This window comes from Myotis daubentonii, chromosome 4, assembly GCF_963259705.1.
Source record: "Myotis daubentonii chromosome 4, mMyoDau2.1, whole genome shotgun sequence".
Lineage (NCBI taxonomy): Eukaryota > Metazoa > Chordata > Mammalia > Chiroptera > Vespertilionidae > Myotis > Myotis daubentonii.
In genome coordinates this window covers 16,858,821-16,873,980 of record NC_081843.1, presented here as the reverse complement: position 1 = coordinate 16,873,980, position 15,160 = coordinate 16,858,821, and the positions used below count along the sequence as shown (strand labels likewise).

Genomic DNA, 15,160 nt, shown 5'->3' with positions numbered 1-15,160 from the left:
ATGGTTATCACATTTACACTCCCCGGTCCCCTTGCAAACACAATCTGACTCTAGGGTGAGGGCACCCTGCCCTCCTCAGCCCATTTCCTTAATGTCCCTCCTGGTGGCTGGAAGCAAAGCCCTTGCCCTTGGGCCACTGTGACTGTGCTATCCAAGACCGCAAGTGACTTCTGCAGCCTCCAGTTAAAGCCCAGGCTGGGTCCACCCCAGGGCATAGCCTCATGGGAGGCCAGTGATTGCCCCCCCCCCCCCCCCCCCCCCCCCGCTTTCACTCCTGGGGCCAGGCCCTGACCAGCAGTTACTGCTTTGGGTAAGCAAGCAGAACCTGTTTTGATGTAACAAGGGGGTCACACAGGCACTGACAATTGGGTGGGACTCCTGGTCATAACAGTTCAGGACAGAAGCAGGGCCTGTGAGCACACAGACCCCAGGCTCACCCAGCCTTCTGCCCCATAGACTCCAAAGGCTGGCAGGCCTCCCTGCAGGCCCTGAGCCTCCCCCAGCTGTCGGGAGCATTGGAAGACCGAGTCCATGAGATGGGTGAGTCTCTGGGAGGGCAGCCAGTGACCCTCGCCCCCGCCCAGGGACCAGACAGGAGTAACAGGAAGAGCCCTTAAGTTTAGACCCTTAGGGCAGCCCCACTACAACCTACTGACCTTCCAGGTCATCCATTCCTAGTGCCCCCTGAGGCACCCCTTCTTCCCATTGCTGCCCACACTTGCAAAGCAGACTCTATTCCCATCTTCAGGGCGAGTGCTGTGCTCGGTGACCCAGGGCCTGGAGAAGCTGCAAACGCTGAATGGGAAAGAGAACTGGCGGGAGCCTTAGTCTGAGGGATGGTGAGTATCAGCCCAGGGCCCAATCTGGGACAGCAGGGTCCACTGGGAGCTGAGCGAACGCCCACTTCAGTCCTCCCTTTTCCTTCTCAGAATCTGACGTTGGGTGACTGATCCACCCTGAAGCTGTGTGCCCGGAAGACAGGAGGGCGGTGAGTGGGCAGTTGCAGCAGCCCAGGTCCCAGCTGGGGCCAGAGGATCGGCCCTCGGGAGCAGCTGGCAGAGAGACAGGACCAGGCTGTGGCTGGTTCCAGGCAGCAAGGCCCCCACAGAAGCAGGACGAGGGCCTTGCCCTGAACCTGGTGGTAAGGCCCAGAGCAGACAGGACCTTGGGGAGAGAGCGTGTTCCCATATACCACAGGTGCCACTCAGATTTGCCCTGATGGGTGAGGACGGGCGTCTGGGCAGCATGTCATTTGCTGGAAAATAAAATGTAAGATCAGCTGGTGAGGGGCTCCGTTCTGGTCACACATGTAGTACTGGCTAACGTAGCAGCAAGGGGAAAGCCATGCCAGGACCCCCAGCTCCAGTGACTGGCTGGGCCCCAGGCTTCCTCGCCAGGACAGAGAATACTGTACTTATAGGGGTGCTGACTTGGTGACCCCTCCTGCCCCATGGTCCCCAGCAGTTAGGGCTTTTGCTCAGAGCCCCGTGATTCAATAGAAGCTACGTGGAGATCCAAGCACACCCCATGCCCCAGGAAATGAGAGCGGAGCAAAGTACAGGTATTTTATTTACAGAGTGGAGTGCCTTCGCCCAGTGTGGCTGCTTCATCAAGGCTCTAAGGTGGAACAGGTGCCCAGGCTAGGCAGGGAGCACCGCTTTTCTTAGGCTGGGTAGGCACTGTGGAGACTTTCCAGTAGCTTCACTGAGTTTAGCCAGACTTGGGGCCATAGGAGACTGCCAGTGGTGACCTTCCTGCCTGTGGGCTCTGCTGTTGTCATTCTGCACACTTGACGGGTATTTCCAGACCATCTCTGGGAGCTGCCTGTAGACCATACTGGGAATGGAGAAAAGGAGGCTTTCAAAGCACAGGAAAGAGCAGCAGGCTCAGCCTAGCGGTACAGCCATCGGGATCACAAAAGGGGCCTCTAGATGGTCTCAGCACAGAAGCCCAGACCAAGCCGACAGCCCAGAGAGGTCTGTGGCTGGTAGTGCCACAGGTGAACAGGGAGGTGGACAGCACCCCGTCTCAGACGAGGTCTGTGACAGCATAACTCTGAATGGGGCCAGTGCTTAGACTTGGCCCTGAACTTAAGTCTTAGGTAGTGAGAGAAGGAAGGGGACAACCTCCTGTGCCCTGCCTTGAGCCTGCAGTCAGGACCAAAGAATAGAGCAGCAGAGGAACCACTTTCCTGTCCCTTCAACAACTCCATCTATTAGCTGGGCCCATGACCCTGACTGCCCTTGGGGACCAAGCACCAGTGAGGTCAAGTGAAGCCTCACCCGTAGTTCATACAACACAGAAAAGGAAATCTAAGCCAGTAAAGCTAACAGCTAATTAACAGCACAACATCCTACCCAAACGGGCTCTCCTCTAGGCCCTGAAGCTGGCACAGAGGGCAGGATGCAGGAATGAGTCAACTGAGCCAAAGGCACCCCCCTTGAGAACCAAGTTCTCATTGGTCTAAGTGTCTGTGCAACCACCCACTTGGAAAATCAGACAGTGCCTGTGCCTCCACCAGCCCATGAGACTCTCAGGTGGGTTTGAGCCTCATGGTGGGTAAGAGAACGTCTCGAGCCTGGACAGCCAGGCCCGCCACCCCCAGGCCACCCACTGACCCACCTGAGAAGGTCCCACCTGGCCCTGTGACTGCTTGAGGCAGCAGAGGTGATAAGATGCCCACTGGCCCCATGCAGTCAGAAAGGGCTACACACACAGAAACGCGCTAGAAGACGCTCCCGCAGGCCTTCAGGGCCCTCAGCCCTGAACAGAAGCCAGGGGAGGGCAAAGACGCAGGGCAGGAGCAACCTCAGGAAGAAGATGGGAGCAGCTTCTCCAGCGCCTTCTTCTGCTTCTCGGTGGCTGCAGCCACAGCTTCAGCCAGCTTCTCCTCGGGCATCATGTTGAGCACCTTGAGGGCGAAGAGGAGCTGGTACTTAGCCGTGCTGATGAAGGCATTGCTCAGGAAGTTGGGAAAGCCACCAACTCGGTCCTTCTGGGTGTACAGCGGGACCCGCACCAGTCCCAGCACCTGCACAAAAGGGGGCCAGAGTTGGGGCCGGGCCCCACACCAAAAGCACAACCCTGGTAGGAGGGGCCTGTAAGCTGCTAGGCCAGGGGAAGGGAAAGCAGGTTGCCCAGGATAATGGGAGACCGCGGCAGGGTCTGGTGAGGCAGAAGCCAGCCAGCTCCTTCGGAGCAATGCAGCCCTCTCCTCCCCAAGCAAATTTCAGGGCCACCTCATGCACTCCCCACCCTCTGCATCCTCATGTTCCAGCCTCCACCCGCTGGCAGGAAGCCCCCCAGTCCACACCCCATGCTCCCTCTTGCAGCAAGTGAATCCCCAACACAGCAACTGTCACTCCCAGCCCTTCCAGACCCTAGCACCCCCAAATCACAAGAGCCCTCAACCCCTGCACCACGCGAACCCAATCTTCATTCCCGGTTCCCCTTTCTGCTCTTCAACTTCCCACCTCCTCCAGCAGGTCCCGCCCCACCCCATCACCCCAACCAATCCCACTCCCCACCCCAGGATTGGCAATGGCAGGCAAGGCGGATGGAACACAGCCCCGAGGGAGCCCCAGCCTCCCACCGGCACCTCAGGTCCCTCTCCCTACCCCGAGGCTGCAGTCACCCCCCACCCAGCCCTGCCAGGGGACCCTCAGGAGGACGTGTTACCCATCGGTGCCTTCCGCAGGGCCAGAGCCAAACCCCGGGGTGGGGGGCGGGGCCCGGGCGGCGGCCCCACCTCCAGGCCGTGGTCGCGCGAATGAACCGCGCTGATCTCCACGGCGTGCAGCTGCTCCAGCGTCAGCTGCCGCGCGTACAGGTGCGCCACGACGCGGTGCGGGCCCTCGGTCAGGTGCGAGCTCAGGTAGTCGGCCTCGGTGAGGCGCAGGCAGCCCAGGCCCAGGCCCAGCACCCGGTTCAGTCCGTCCTCCAATGACCAGAAGCGCCGGTCCACGAAGCCCCCGGGGAAGCCCAGCAGCCCGTCGAAGCGCATCTGCATCTACAAGGGAGCGCCGGGTCACGGGCGCGGGTCCGAGCGACGTCCCGCCCACGTCCGCCCGCCCGCGTCCTCACCAGCACCGAGAAGCGCATGGGGATGCGACCGAAAAGCTGCCCGGGGTTGGCGGCGTACAGCATGGCGTGGCACGAGTGGCTCCAGCCCGGCCCCAAGCGCATCGCCTCCACCCGGCTGATCTGCTTCAGCTCTGGCACCGCAGCCGACATCTTGTTACTACCCCCCGCGCCGCGGCGCCTCCCCTTAAGTGCGTGCGCTGGCCCGCCCCCGCCGCACCGGCCAATCCGCGGGCAGCGGCGCCCCCTCCACCAATCGCTGACGCGCATCGGGACAGAGCCCACCGCGACGCGTCGTTGAGAGGCGCAGGGGCGTGTGCAAAAGGAGGGACGGCGCGCACCGCGGCCGCACCCAATAGCCTCCGAAACCGGATGCCGGCCCAGCTCCGGGCACTCGAAACCACAACGCCCGGCAGGCAACGCGCGAGCCGAGCTCCACCTCCGCCTGCTGCGTGCGGAGCCTGCGGGATGGGGCAGTGAGGAGGGCAGCGGCGTCCTCCGAGACCGCGTCGCCCATGGCGAGGCCTTCCCCCAGCGCCTCCTGGGGCACGTGGGCGCCTCCTGCCTCTCCCTCCAACCCATCCCTGCAGGCACGCTTCACAGTCCTGGGCGCCTACACCTGCAAAGCACATCGGTCTGCCTGACTCCGTATCAGCACGAAGGGCCTGGGAGCTCCAACTGCCCCACAGGGCGAGTCCACGCGCAGACCTGGGCTGGGGGCAGAGGACGAGAAGCCACAGACGCCCCACACCCAGTTGGCGAGGGCCAAAGTGACTTAAGTCCCGGGCTGGGAGCTTCCGGGCCCAATGCCCCGTGTCCTCCAAGGCAGGCCCCAGATGCCAGGGACTGTTGCAGGAAATAGGGTCTCCCCAATTTCCGAGGAGGAGGAGGACCTTGGGCTCATAGGGGCAGGCCTTGCCGAAGGGCACTCGACAGTTGGCGATGGAGCCAGGATCCTACCCTAGATCTCCACCCTGTCTCTTGCCCAGTGTCCACGACAGAAAACCCGCCTTCTGCCTCAGGTACTTACCCCACGTTTGTGCAGAAGGAAGCCGCGGGGGTTCTGAGTCCTGGTGCCACTCACTCCACCCACTGGCCCAAGCTCCACGTGCCTCCCCATGGTGAGCATGGATTTGCTGAGTGAAGCAGCTCCAGATGGGTACCACGGGCACAGCCTTGGAGCCTGTGGCACGGGGAAGGCTGCCCTGAGCAGGGCTGAGGAGGAGAGGAGAGGAGGCCGAGGGCAGGCAAGGGTTGGTAGGATCTACCAGAAACTGGTATGTTTGGCCCGTGGTGTATTCTATCAGAAGATGTGGGAAATAAGGACCCAAAGAGGGCGGCCCTCTCCCCAGCTGTGGCCTCTGCCAGTCAGGGCTCAGAGGAGCAGCTGCAGCTGACAGGCCAGGTCCCAGGCCAGTATCTGAAGGGGAGAGGTCCCTGAGGGGAAGGGCCCAATCAGACGACCCTATCTCCAGGCAGCAGGGCATGACCCAGGGCCAGAGTGCAGCAGGGGGCACAGAGGAAAGGCACCCTGTGCCCAGTCCCTCCCTGACACCAGACGTGAATGAACAAGGTGGGTCCATTTGGGGAAGTAAGGAGGGAGATCCAGTGTAGCCCATGCAGGAACGCATCTGACCCTGAGCATCTTCCTACCCTCACTGGCACAGCCAAGGTGGCAGTCCGTCCTCGGGGCAGGGGTTGGCCAGCCAAGTGCACTGTTTCCATTCTCTAGAGCAGTGATGGCGAACCTTTTGAGCTCGGCGTGTCAGCATTTTGAAAAACCCTAACTTAACTCTGGTGCCGTGTCACATATAGAAATTTTTTGATATTTGCAACCATAGTAAAACTAAGACTTATATTTTTGATATTTATTTTATATATTTAAATGCCATTTAACAAAGAAAAATCAACCAAAAAAAATGAGTTTGCGCGTCACCTCTGACAGCGTGTCATAGGTTCGCCATCACTGCTCTAGTGCCTGAGCTGAAGAAGGGCCCAGTGGCCCTGGCCAGTGTGGTTTAGTTGGAGTGTTGCCCAGTAAACCAAAAGGTCATGACATACCTGGGTTGTGGGTTTGATCCCTGGTCTGGGTGCATGTGGAAGGCAGCCAGTTAATGTTTCTCTCTCACATGGATGTCTCCCTCCCTTCCTGTCTGTCTAAAATCAAACATATCCTTGAGTGGGAATTAAAAAAAAGAAGGGGCCTGGCTGGCGTGGCTCAGAAATTGAGCTTTAACCTATGAACCAGGAGGTCATGGTTCGATTCCCAGTCAGGGCACATACCTGGGTGGCGGGCTGGATCCCCATGTGGGGTGTGCAGGAGGCAGCCAGTCAATGATTCTCTCTCATCATTGATGTTTCAATCTCTCCTTCTCCCTTCCTCTCTAAAATCAATCTAATCTAATGAAAGAGAAACATGCAAATTGACCACACCTCTGCTACGCCCGAGCCACGCCCACCATCCAGAGTGACCATATGCAAATTAACCCAACCAAGATGGCGGCCAACAGCCACAGAGCTGGAGCAAGCAGAAGGCTTGGTTGTCCTGGTGATGGAGAAAGCCAAGCTTCCCGCCTGCCCTGGCCAGCTGTGGCCTCCACTCAAGGCAACAAAGTTTCAATTATAGCAGATAAATAAATCCCAGATACCTGCTTCCAGCCAGCCTCCTCTGGGAGCTTGGGTGGCTGGGGGCCGTGGCCAGCCTGCAAACAGCCATCAGCCCCTCACCCAGGCTGGCCAGGCACCCCAGCAGGATCCCCCTCCCTGAAGGGGGTGTGGCCAGCCTGAAAATGGCCCTCAGCTCCTCACCCAGGCTGGCCAGGCACTCTAGCAGGGACCCCCACCCCTGAAGGGGGTATGGCCAGTATGAAAATAGCCCTCAGCCCCTCACCTAGGCTGGCCAGGCACCCCAGCGGGAACCCCACCCTGATCTGGGACACCCTTCAGGGCAAACCAGCCAGCCCCCACCCATGCACCAGGCCTCTATCCTATATAATAAAAGGGTAATATGGAAATTGTCGCAGAACGACTGGGAATGACTGGTCACTATGACACACACTGACCACCAGGGGGCAGATGCTCAATGCAGGAGCTGCCCCCTGGTGGTCAGTGCGCTCCCACAGGGGGAGCTCTGCTCAGTCACAAGCCAGGCTGACGGCTTGCCAGTACAGCGGTGGTGGTGGGAGCCTCTCCTGCCTCCTCAGGAGTGCTAAGGATGTTCGACTGCAGCTTAGGCCTGCTCCCTGTTGGCAAGTGGACATCCCCCGAGGGGTCCCGGGCTGCCAGAAGGATGTCTGCCAGCTTAGGCCCAATCCCCCGGGGAGCAGGCCTAAGCTAGCAGATGGTCATCCCCCGAGGGGTCCCAGAGGGCACAGGCTGGGCTGAGGGACCCCCTGAGTGCACAAATTTTTGTGCATCGGGACTCTAGTTCTATATAATAAAGAGCTAATATGCAAATGGTCATCACACCCTCACACCGTCATGCCGTAATGGCTCAGACACTCAACACTAGGGAGAGAGGAATAGGGACCAGCCAGGCTGCGGCCCAGGAGAGGGACAAACCGCCCGCCCCACAGTCCCGGGTGCCTGCAGCTGCGGCCCAGGCAAAGCCACCTGCCTACGGTCCCCTGCGGCCACAGCCGGCCCATGTGAAGCCGGCCCAGGTCCCGGGTGCCTGCAACTAGCTGGAGTAGGGAATCCTGGGTCCCGGGTGTGGGGCGAAGCAGAGGAGGTTAGGGGCAATCAGGCAGGTGAGTGGTTAGGGGCCAATGGTCCTGGATTGCGAAAGGCAGTTGGACATCCCCCAAGGGGTCCTGGATTGGAGAGGGCACAGGCTGGGCTGAGGGGAACCCTCCCCCAAATTTCATGCCCCGGGGGGGGGTGTCCCCTCAGCCCAGCCTGTGCCCTCTCACAGTCTGGGAGCCCTCGGGAGATGTCCGATTGCCATGGAGGTGGGAGAGGCTCCGGCCACCGCCACTGCACTCGCTAGCCCTGAGCCCGGCTGCTGGCTGAGTGGTGCTCCCCCTGTGGGAGTGCACTGACCACCAGGGACAGCTCCTGCATTGAGTGTCTGCCCCCTGGTGGTCAGTGCACATCATAGCGACTGGTCATTCTGCTGTTAGGTCAATTTGCATATTAGCCTTTTATTATATAGGATACAGACACAAGCACAGAGGCCTGTGGAGGTAACTTGGAGTTGTGTTTACAAAGCTAGGGGTCGGGGTGCAAACAGTGCAGCCTGGCATTCTGGGGCACCATCTCTTCCCTACTGGGAAACCATTCACTGGGCAGGGAAACTCAAGCCAAGCAGAGGGCTCCCAGCTGGGCTCCAGCATCATGGCAGCCAAACCTGCCCCTCTAATCCATTCTCCACATGACATCAGGAGTCACTCTCTTGCTTAAAAACCTCTGTTCTTAGAATAAATCTCTGATTGCCCCTACAAAGTCTTGCAGTATTTGCAACCAAATCCCAGTTCCGACGCTTTGGCCACGTGTGCTTCTTTCCACTTGGTGGACATCCTGGGCTCACTCCATCTCTGGGCCTTTGCACTTTCTGTGCCAGCTGCCTGGGTTGCTCTGCCAGACTATGGGTTAAATTAAGTCCCCCATGTGACCCCATCTTGGCACCTGCTGACTCTTCCTAATGGTAACCAAATCGGGGAAGATGTAGATTTATTTGTGTAGTGTCACTGACAAGCTCCCAGGGGCCTGGACCTTGTCCATCTTGCCTTCTGCTGGCACACAGAAGGTGGTCAGGAAACATCTATGGGATGAATCAGCGACACAGAACATGGTGCTGGGGACCACAGCAGCCTCTCACACACCTGGAGGCCCTGGCTCCTTCTCCACCTGCTCAGAAGACTGAGCTGAATCCCCTGGAACCATTCGGTCCAATCCAAGAATCAGCACAGTGACCACAACAGTAACCCTCACTCCCTCCTGGAGTCGGACCTCACTGATGTCTTACACATGAAACAGACTGCGGCCACAAGCTGGTGCTCTCACTGCTGTAAGGGTGTCAGACCACCACTCGCCACTCAGCAGTCCGGCCTCTAAGAAACAGGTGAGGTCCTGCAGTGCTACGCGTGGAAAAAGGAATGAACAGGATATTGCTGGATGATTTTATTACTATAAATATACAGTAAAAAGGAACAAAAACTAGCCAATCAGAATACATCAAATGATAGCATGTTTAAGTCCAAGACAGGGTACTCCATCCTGTCATTCGGAGTACTGGCACCAATGCCAACGGCAAGAGGCCAGGGTGTTGGTGGGTGATGAGGGCGAGGAGAGAGAGAGCCTGTATGTGTGCACATGTGCACCCATGAGCACACCAGTGGATGGGAGTTGGGGGTGGGGGGGAGACAGGGAGCCAAGCGGCTGAGGAAGGTGGCCGAGTGTGGCCGAGAGCTGTGGGTAAGGCAGCACTCTGCTCACAGCCCATTGGAGAGAGAACAAGGACCCTACTGGACAAAGCCCCCAGCTGTGTGGATGTTCCCAGAACCATCATCCTCAAAAAGCGAGCTCCTCTGAACCCCCTAATCCAAGGCCCAGAAGTGTTGGCCCTTTGGGGAGCTGCACAGACCCTCCCACCCACCAGGCCAAGGTCCCTGCTTGGGCAGCCTGTGCCTCCTCTGCTTTTCTATTGCCCGGGTGGTTTATCTTAAGAAAATGATGCGGCCACTTCAAATGGGACCCTTCTCCAGGAGGCAGGCCCCACCACAGGAGCCCGACAGAACAAATCAGAGAAACACCGAGTGGCATTTAAAGGGCACGGAGGGAGCAGAAACGTTGCTCAGATCCCTCCCTGAGCGGGCCGACAAGCTGAGCGGAGGCCCCTCCCCCTGGAGGGGGTCGGAGGACGTGTGAAAGCCACCTCTGAGAAGGTGCAGGGCCTGGAGAGGGGCCACTGGACCAGTGGTCGGCAAACTCATTAGTCAACAGAGCCAAATATCAACAGTACAACGACTGAAATTTCTTTTGAGAGCCGAATTTTTTAAACTTACGCTATATAGGTAGGTACATTGTTATTAACGTAATTAGGGTACTCCTAAGGCTGAGGAAGAGCCACACTCAAGGGGCCAAAGAGCCGCATGTGGCTCGCGAGCCACAGTTTGCCGACCACGGCACTAGACCAACTGCTGCCAATAGGCTGTGCACTGCACCTCTGCCCCTGGGAAGAGTCAGGCCCAAAACCAGACCTGGGCCTCGAGTGCAGAAACGCAGGCTGCGCAGGGCCGCAGGGAAGGGCTGCGAGCTACACAGCCCTGCACGTAGGGCCTGCGCGGGAGGGGAAGCAACAGAGGACACAGCAGCAGTGCCAGCCAGGCCATGAACTCGGGGGAAGGGCACAGGCATCGTTTCCTTCATTGACCGTGACTCGGATCCCCCTTCCTTCCCTCCCCCAACAACAAGCCCCCCCAGTACTACCCCCTGGGAAGACAGTACTTCACCCACCGATAAATTCTCTCCTGCCGGTTTGCCGAGTTCTCAGGGTGTCAGCCTCCCACTGGCTGGGGGGCTGGATAAAGCCAATCTGGGACATGTGGGTAGCCAGCCTCCAGCTCCAGCCATTCAGCCAACAAGAGATTTGGGGGAACTCAGAGCTCAGTGCCCGAGACAGAAAGGGGCTGTCCTTCATCGTGTACCATTTACAAATACAGAGACCGCAGCAAAAAAGGTTTGTCAGGGGGACAGTCCACTGTGCTCTTCAATCAAGGGTCGCAGGGCCCCTTGGAGCCGTGGCTATGAAGGGTGTGCAGACAGGAGAGGCCAGGGGTCTCAATGGAGTCCAGACAGCCCCTTGGCAAAGTCTGGGGAGCTGAGGGCTCCATGCTGCCAGCCTGGCCAGGCTCTCAGAGTTGAGTCGGGCGGTGGCCTCCACGTCAGGACTGGGCCTCCAGAGACTAGGTGGGGCCAGTGGCGAGGAGGCTCCGGCGTCTTCATGGAGATGGACCTTCCTGCAGGTGGGAGCAGAGGGAGGAGGGTCAGGCTTGGACGAGTCTTCCCGCCTCACCTGCTCCTTTGACCCCTGCAGGCTCCAGGTTCCTACCAACTTTAAAACCTAGAGGGCAGGGCCAGCCTGCACCCACCTCTGCGCATGCACGTCTGTGGTGCCAGCAGCAGCTGTAGCCCTGGAACAGAACAGGGCACCTTGGGCTGCTGACCCCCAGGCCTCCTACCCTTGCAAGGTCTGTGCTCCTGGAAACTGACCAGCCAGTCCTCAGAGCTTCCTAACAGGCTGGGATTGGTCAGCCCCAGGCAAAAATGAGTGGACGTACAGCCAGTGCTCAGAGCAGACCCAGGAGCCTAGCCTGCCCTCCTCAGAGGCCTATTGTTACCACAGTTGCCTCCCCAATGCCGTGAAGTGCTCTGACCCTGGACAGGGTGTCCCCTTTGCCAGGGTGCTGGTGTGAGGATCCCTGACTGGGGGCTGCAGCAGCAGAGGGATCAGCACACTTTTCAGGGCTGCAGAATGCATGGTCACCCACCCACCCACCCACTTGAAGGTGGGCTCCATTGGCGTCTTCACATAGCAAACCAAGCAGTGCGTCTGCCACCAGTCGTCTGCGACACAGACCCTCAGGTAAGGGGACTATTTTCGTAGGCGCTGTGGCTGTGTGCAGAAAGTCAGCTCTGCCAAGCGAAGTATATTTCTCTGTAGCTCTGACCTGTTTCCTACTTCTGGAGGTTTTACCTAAATTGCAACACTGAACCTCTTCCAGAGTGGAGGCTGGGACCAGCTTTATAAAAGCACAGGACCCTGCCCTGGCTGCTGTGGCTTAGTTGGTTGAGCATCATCCCGTGCACCAAAGGGTCACTGGTTTGATTCCTGGTTAGGGCACATGCCCGCTTGCAGGCTAGATGCCCAGAATGGGGCGTGAGGCAGCCAATCGATGTTTCTCTTTCTCCCCCTCTCCTTTCCTTTCTCTCAAATTAATAAAAACATTTTTTTAAAAAAGAATAAAAGTGCCCGACAGAGGGTAAGATTTGTCAGAAGAAATGTGTAAGGAAGACAGGAGGTTTTTGTGGGAATGTTTGAGCAGTCGTCAAAACAAGTGGACAGACACCACAGCTTGGGCTCAGGACAGCTGACTGGGAGGAAGGCCAGACATAAGCCTGACCTGGTGTCTCCAGCTGGGGCTGCTGGACTCTGATGCCAAGAGTCCTGCTAGAACGTTCCACACCACACTCATCTGAGAAACCCAGGGCCACCGAAGGCACCAGGCTCTGTATCATCAGACTTCCCAGAGCCACGAATGTCACATGAAGGAGGGGAAGGGGGCCCAACACACATGGCCTATGTCTCGGTGGTACTCTTGGAACTTCCTTCTGTAAAATGTCTGTTTGGGTCACCCAGGTAAGAGGCACCTCCCTAATCAGGTGGGGGGTCAACCTCATATGACTTGCTAGTAGACTGATATGAGTGTGCTGCTGGTGTTCTGGAAGGTTCCAGAGGTGGGTAGAGGGACAGTTAGTAGCAGCAATGATGGGGATCTCAGCTAGGGTTGGGTCCCCATTCCTGGGACCCTAAAGGCTGGAACAGCCTGACTGGGCAGCCTGGTCCCGATGGGAGAATTTCTGGCCCCAAAGCCAGCATTAGACCCCCAGGACCACCTCTTTGGGGCAGAGGGGCAGCAGCGCTGGGAGAGCTCTGGATTTAGAATCCAGGGCCCAAAGGAAGACAGGATGTGGAGGAGGCTGGGAAATGGGGAGGAGCCCCCTGGAGGGAGCAGGAGAGGGAGAGGCAGCTGGGGGATTTTCTCACTAACCCCTGCCAAGGATGCCCCTCGGAGCCACCCACCACGAGCATGGCGGCGCCACGTACCAGCTTACTCCTCGATGCCAACAGAACAGGAGTCGGGGGCCTGGGCTGTGCAGAGAGAGATGGAAGCCTGGTTAGCAAAGGCTCGATAGACAGCACCCCACAGCAGATGCACTGACCTTAGGACAAGTGGTGGGGGCTGGAAATGAAAACCCACACCAACCGATGTGCTGGAACAAAAGATGGGCATTGGCTGAAAATGTATTTCCTGAGAAGGAGTTCTGGGCCAATTCTTACGCAGAGAAACTCAGCCTGTGGGAGGATTGGGGACCGGGCAGTGCTGGACCCCGCTGGAAGGTGGAGCCCAGGAAGGGCTGTGGGGACACAGGCATCTAGGTTTTCCATTTATAGATTCCCCCAAAGTCATTTTCCCCACCAACAGGGAGCACTAAGAGTCACTAAATAATGCTTCATCCCTCCGGTGGCTGTGCAGTTGTTATAAAGAATGAAGACACCCCAGTGTACGTGTTCACATTCTTAAACACACATGTGAAAGATGCTCAGGACCTCCCCGAACTGAAACAAGCCAGTAGCAGAATAGCGGGCCCAGCATGTGACTAGAAGGCATGGACATGTGCTCACACGACTAGAAGGCATGGACACGTGCTCACACAGCTGTGCGCCCCTGTGAGGACCCCTGCCCACCCCCAGCTGCAATCAGTGGTGCCTGTGGAGAGCAGGTGCAGGTCGCTAACAGCACCCGCTTCCTCCCTGGGCTCTGAGCGGTGCTGAGATCCCACCCTGCCCTGCAGACTGGACAGGCGCAGAGCCAGGGGGGAGCCGGGCTCAGGAGCCGGATACTGCCCACCTCACTGTCCAGTCAGGCCCTGAATGCACTCTGGCCTCTCCTCCACCACTTCCACAACCAACTGCTTCCCGCCCCACATGTCAGCTAGAGGCTCAGGGGCTCAAGAGCCAGAAGTCCTGGTCTCACCTGTAGGCCGAGCCCAGCAGCTACGGCCTGTCCCAACCCTGCAGACCCCTGAGCACTCTGGGCCACTCGAGGAGCGAAGGGTGATGGGTGGCGCTGCAGAGGCTGTGTGGGCATCTGCCCTTAGGGATCAGGCCTCACACTCAGACATGCCCTAAGGGGCTATGGCTCCACCAAAACAGAAGACCTTTCACTGCGCATCAGAGGGGGCTTGTGGGTTCTGAGCCTCCTGTCCACACCACACCGCAGCTCAGGCCAAGGACTTTGGGCCCAAGGAGGCCAGAGTGGAGGCTTGTGGCCCCAGAAAGCCCAGTCCCTCTCCTGGCCACCTCCCCCCAAATCTGAATCACAATGAAATACTTGAAGTCCTCTCAAAGAACTTACTGAAATTCTATGTTACTCTAAGGCAGGGGTCCTCAAACTTTTCAAACAGGGGGCCAGTTCACTGTCCCTCAGACCGTTGGAGGGCCGGACTACAGTTTAAAAAAAAACTATGAATAAATTCCTATGCACACTGCACATATCTTATTTTGAAGTAAAAAAACAAAACGGGAACAAATACAATACTTGTATTTGCATGTGGCCCGCGGGCCGTAGTTTGAGGACCCCTGCTCTAAGGTATGCTTTATACCTGTGGGTGTCCCTATGGGCAGGCCAATATGTGCCACTGAACCAACAGCTGTCCTGCTTCCTCACACACCTGGTGACCCTCTGTCTGCAAAGCCACTCGTTGCTCGTCCAGAAGCCAGATGGGGGCAAGAGGCCCTTCCAAACCAAAGCATGTCACAGCCCCCAATGCTCAAGCCAGCTCCCCAGGGACCAGGCAGTGATGGCTCCAGGGACAGGCAGGAGGGCCCCCAAAAGCTCCCCGGCCATGTGGCAGGAGCCAGGCTCTCTAGGGGCAATGTAACTATTTATTTTGATTCCAGAACCTCAGATGGTATCCTAGCAGGTGCCAACATGAGCATCTGAGAGCCCCCCACTTCTACCCCCATCTGTGGAGCCCAGGATTTGAAGCCGAGGATTCTGGCCCAGAGGAGCAGAGAGCAGAGCAGCCGAGGCCAAAGGACCCTGGGCGGAGGCCTCAGAAAAGAGGAGAGAAGTAGGACTGTTCCCAGCTGCCTCGGGCCTTGCTGGCACCCAACACACCAGCCCGACCTGCTGCACCCTGGCGTGGGATGCCCTGTTCACCAGGGACCTCGGGCAGGTGGAGGAGAGCTGGTGTCAGGCCTAAGGCAGGCAGGTGGCTTTGTTCATAGCTCCCTGGGGCAGAGGTCCAAGCATGCCAGAGCCATGGATGCAGGAAGATACGGCAATGCAGGAGA

At 58.2% G+C, this 15,160-nt stretch overlaps 3 protein-coding genes across 33 annotated transcripts in view; 1 reads left to right on the top strand and 2 right to left on the bottom strand.

Annotated features, from left to right (window-relative positions):
- Positions 1-1,286, top strand: part of ANKS3 (ankyrin repeat and sterile alpha motif domain containing 3) — a 33,770-nt gene extending 32,484 nt beyond the window's left edge. For 13 of the 18 annotated variants that reach the window (XM_059693016.1, XM_059693013.1, XM_059693012.1 and 10 more), the window contains 3 exons: positions 457-540; positions 749-839; positions 930-1,286. In XM_059693016.1, the coding sequence (XP_059548999.1) occupies positions 457-540; positions 749-828 (164 nt within the window). In that variant the 3' untranslated portion in view covers positions 829-839; positions 930-1,286. Of the gene's footprint in view, positions 1-456; positions 541-748; positions 840-909 lie in introns of all 18 variants that reach the window. The other 5 variants (XM_059693020.1, XM_059693018.1, XM_059693019.1 and 2 more) reach the window with 3 other exon arrangements.
- A 265-nt stretch (positions 1,287-1,551) lies between these two features.
- On the bottom strand, positions 1,552-4,360 carry NUDT16L1 (nudix hydrolase 16 like 1). Of its 6 annotated transcripts, none has more exons than XR_009452540.1 (4): positions 4,084-4,317; positions 3,679-4,009; positions 2,809-3,031; positions 1,552-1,836 (listed from the first exon to the last, which is right to left on the bottom strand). XR_009452540.1 is itself a non-coding variant. In XM_059693028.1 (4 exons), the coding sequence occupies exons 1-3, from the start codon at positions 4,231-4,233 to the stop codon at positions 2,810-2,812; spliced, it is 633 nt and encodes a 210-aa protein (XP_059549011.1). In that variant the 5' UTR covers positions 4,234-4,285; the 3' UTR covers positions 1,552-1,836; position 2,809. The 6 variants fall into 6 exon arrangements, 4 of the variants coding, with proteins under 4 accessions (XP_059549011.1, XP_059549013.1, XP_059549010.1 ...); XR_009452539.1 differs by having other exon boundaries at positions 2,715-3,031; positions 3,749-4,009; positions 4,084-4,285; XM_059693028.1 differs by having other exon boundaries at positions 3,749-4,009; positions 4,084-4,285.
- A 4,826-nt stretch (positions 4,361-9,186) lies between these two features.
- Positions 9,187-15,160, bottom strand: part of MGRN1 (mahogunin ring finger 1) — a 53,809-nt gene continuing 47,835 nt past the window's right edge. For 5 of the 9 annotated variants that reach the window (XM_059692998.1, XM_059693000.1, XM_059692999.1 and 2 more), the window contains one exon: positions 9,187-11,039. In XM_059692998.1, coding sequence (XP_059548981.1) covers positions 10,861-11,039 — 179 coding nt within the window. In that variant the 3' untranslated portion in view covers positions 9,187-10,860. Of the gene's footprint in view, positions 11,040-11,165; positions 11,214-12,907; positions 12,953-15,160 lie in introns of those variants that run through there. The other 4 variants (XM_059693002.1, XM_059693005.1, XM_059693006.1 and 1 more) reach the window with 2 other exon arrangements.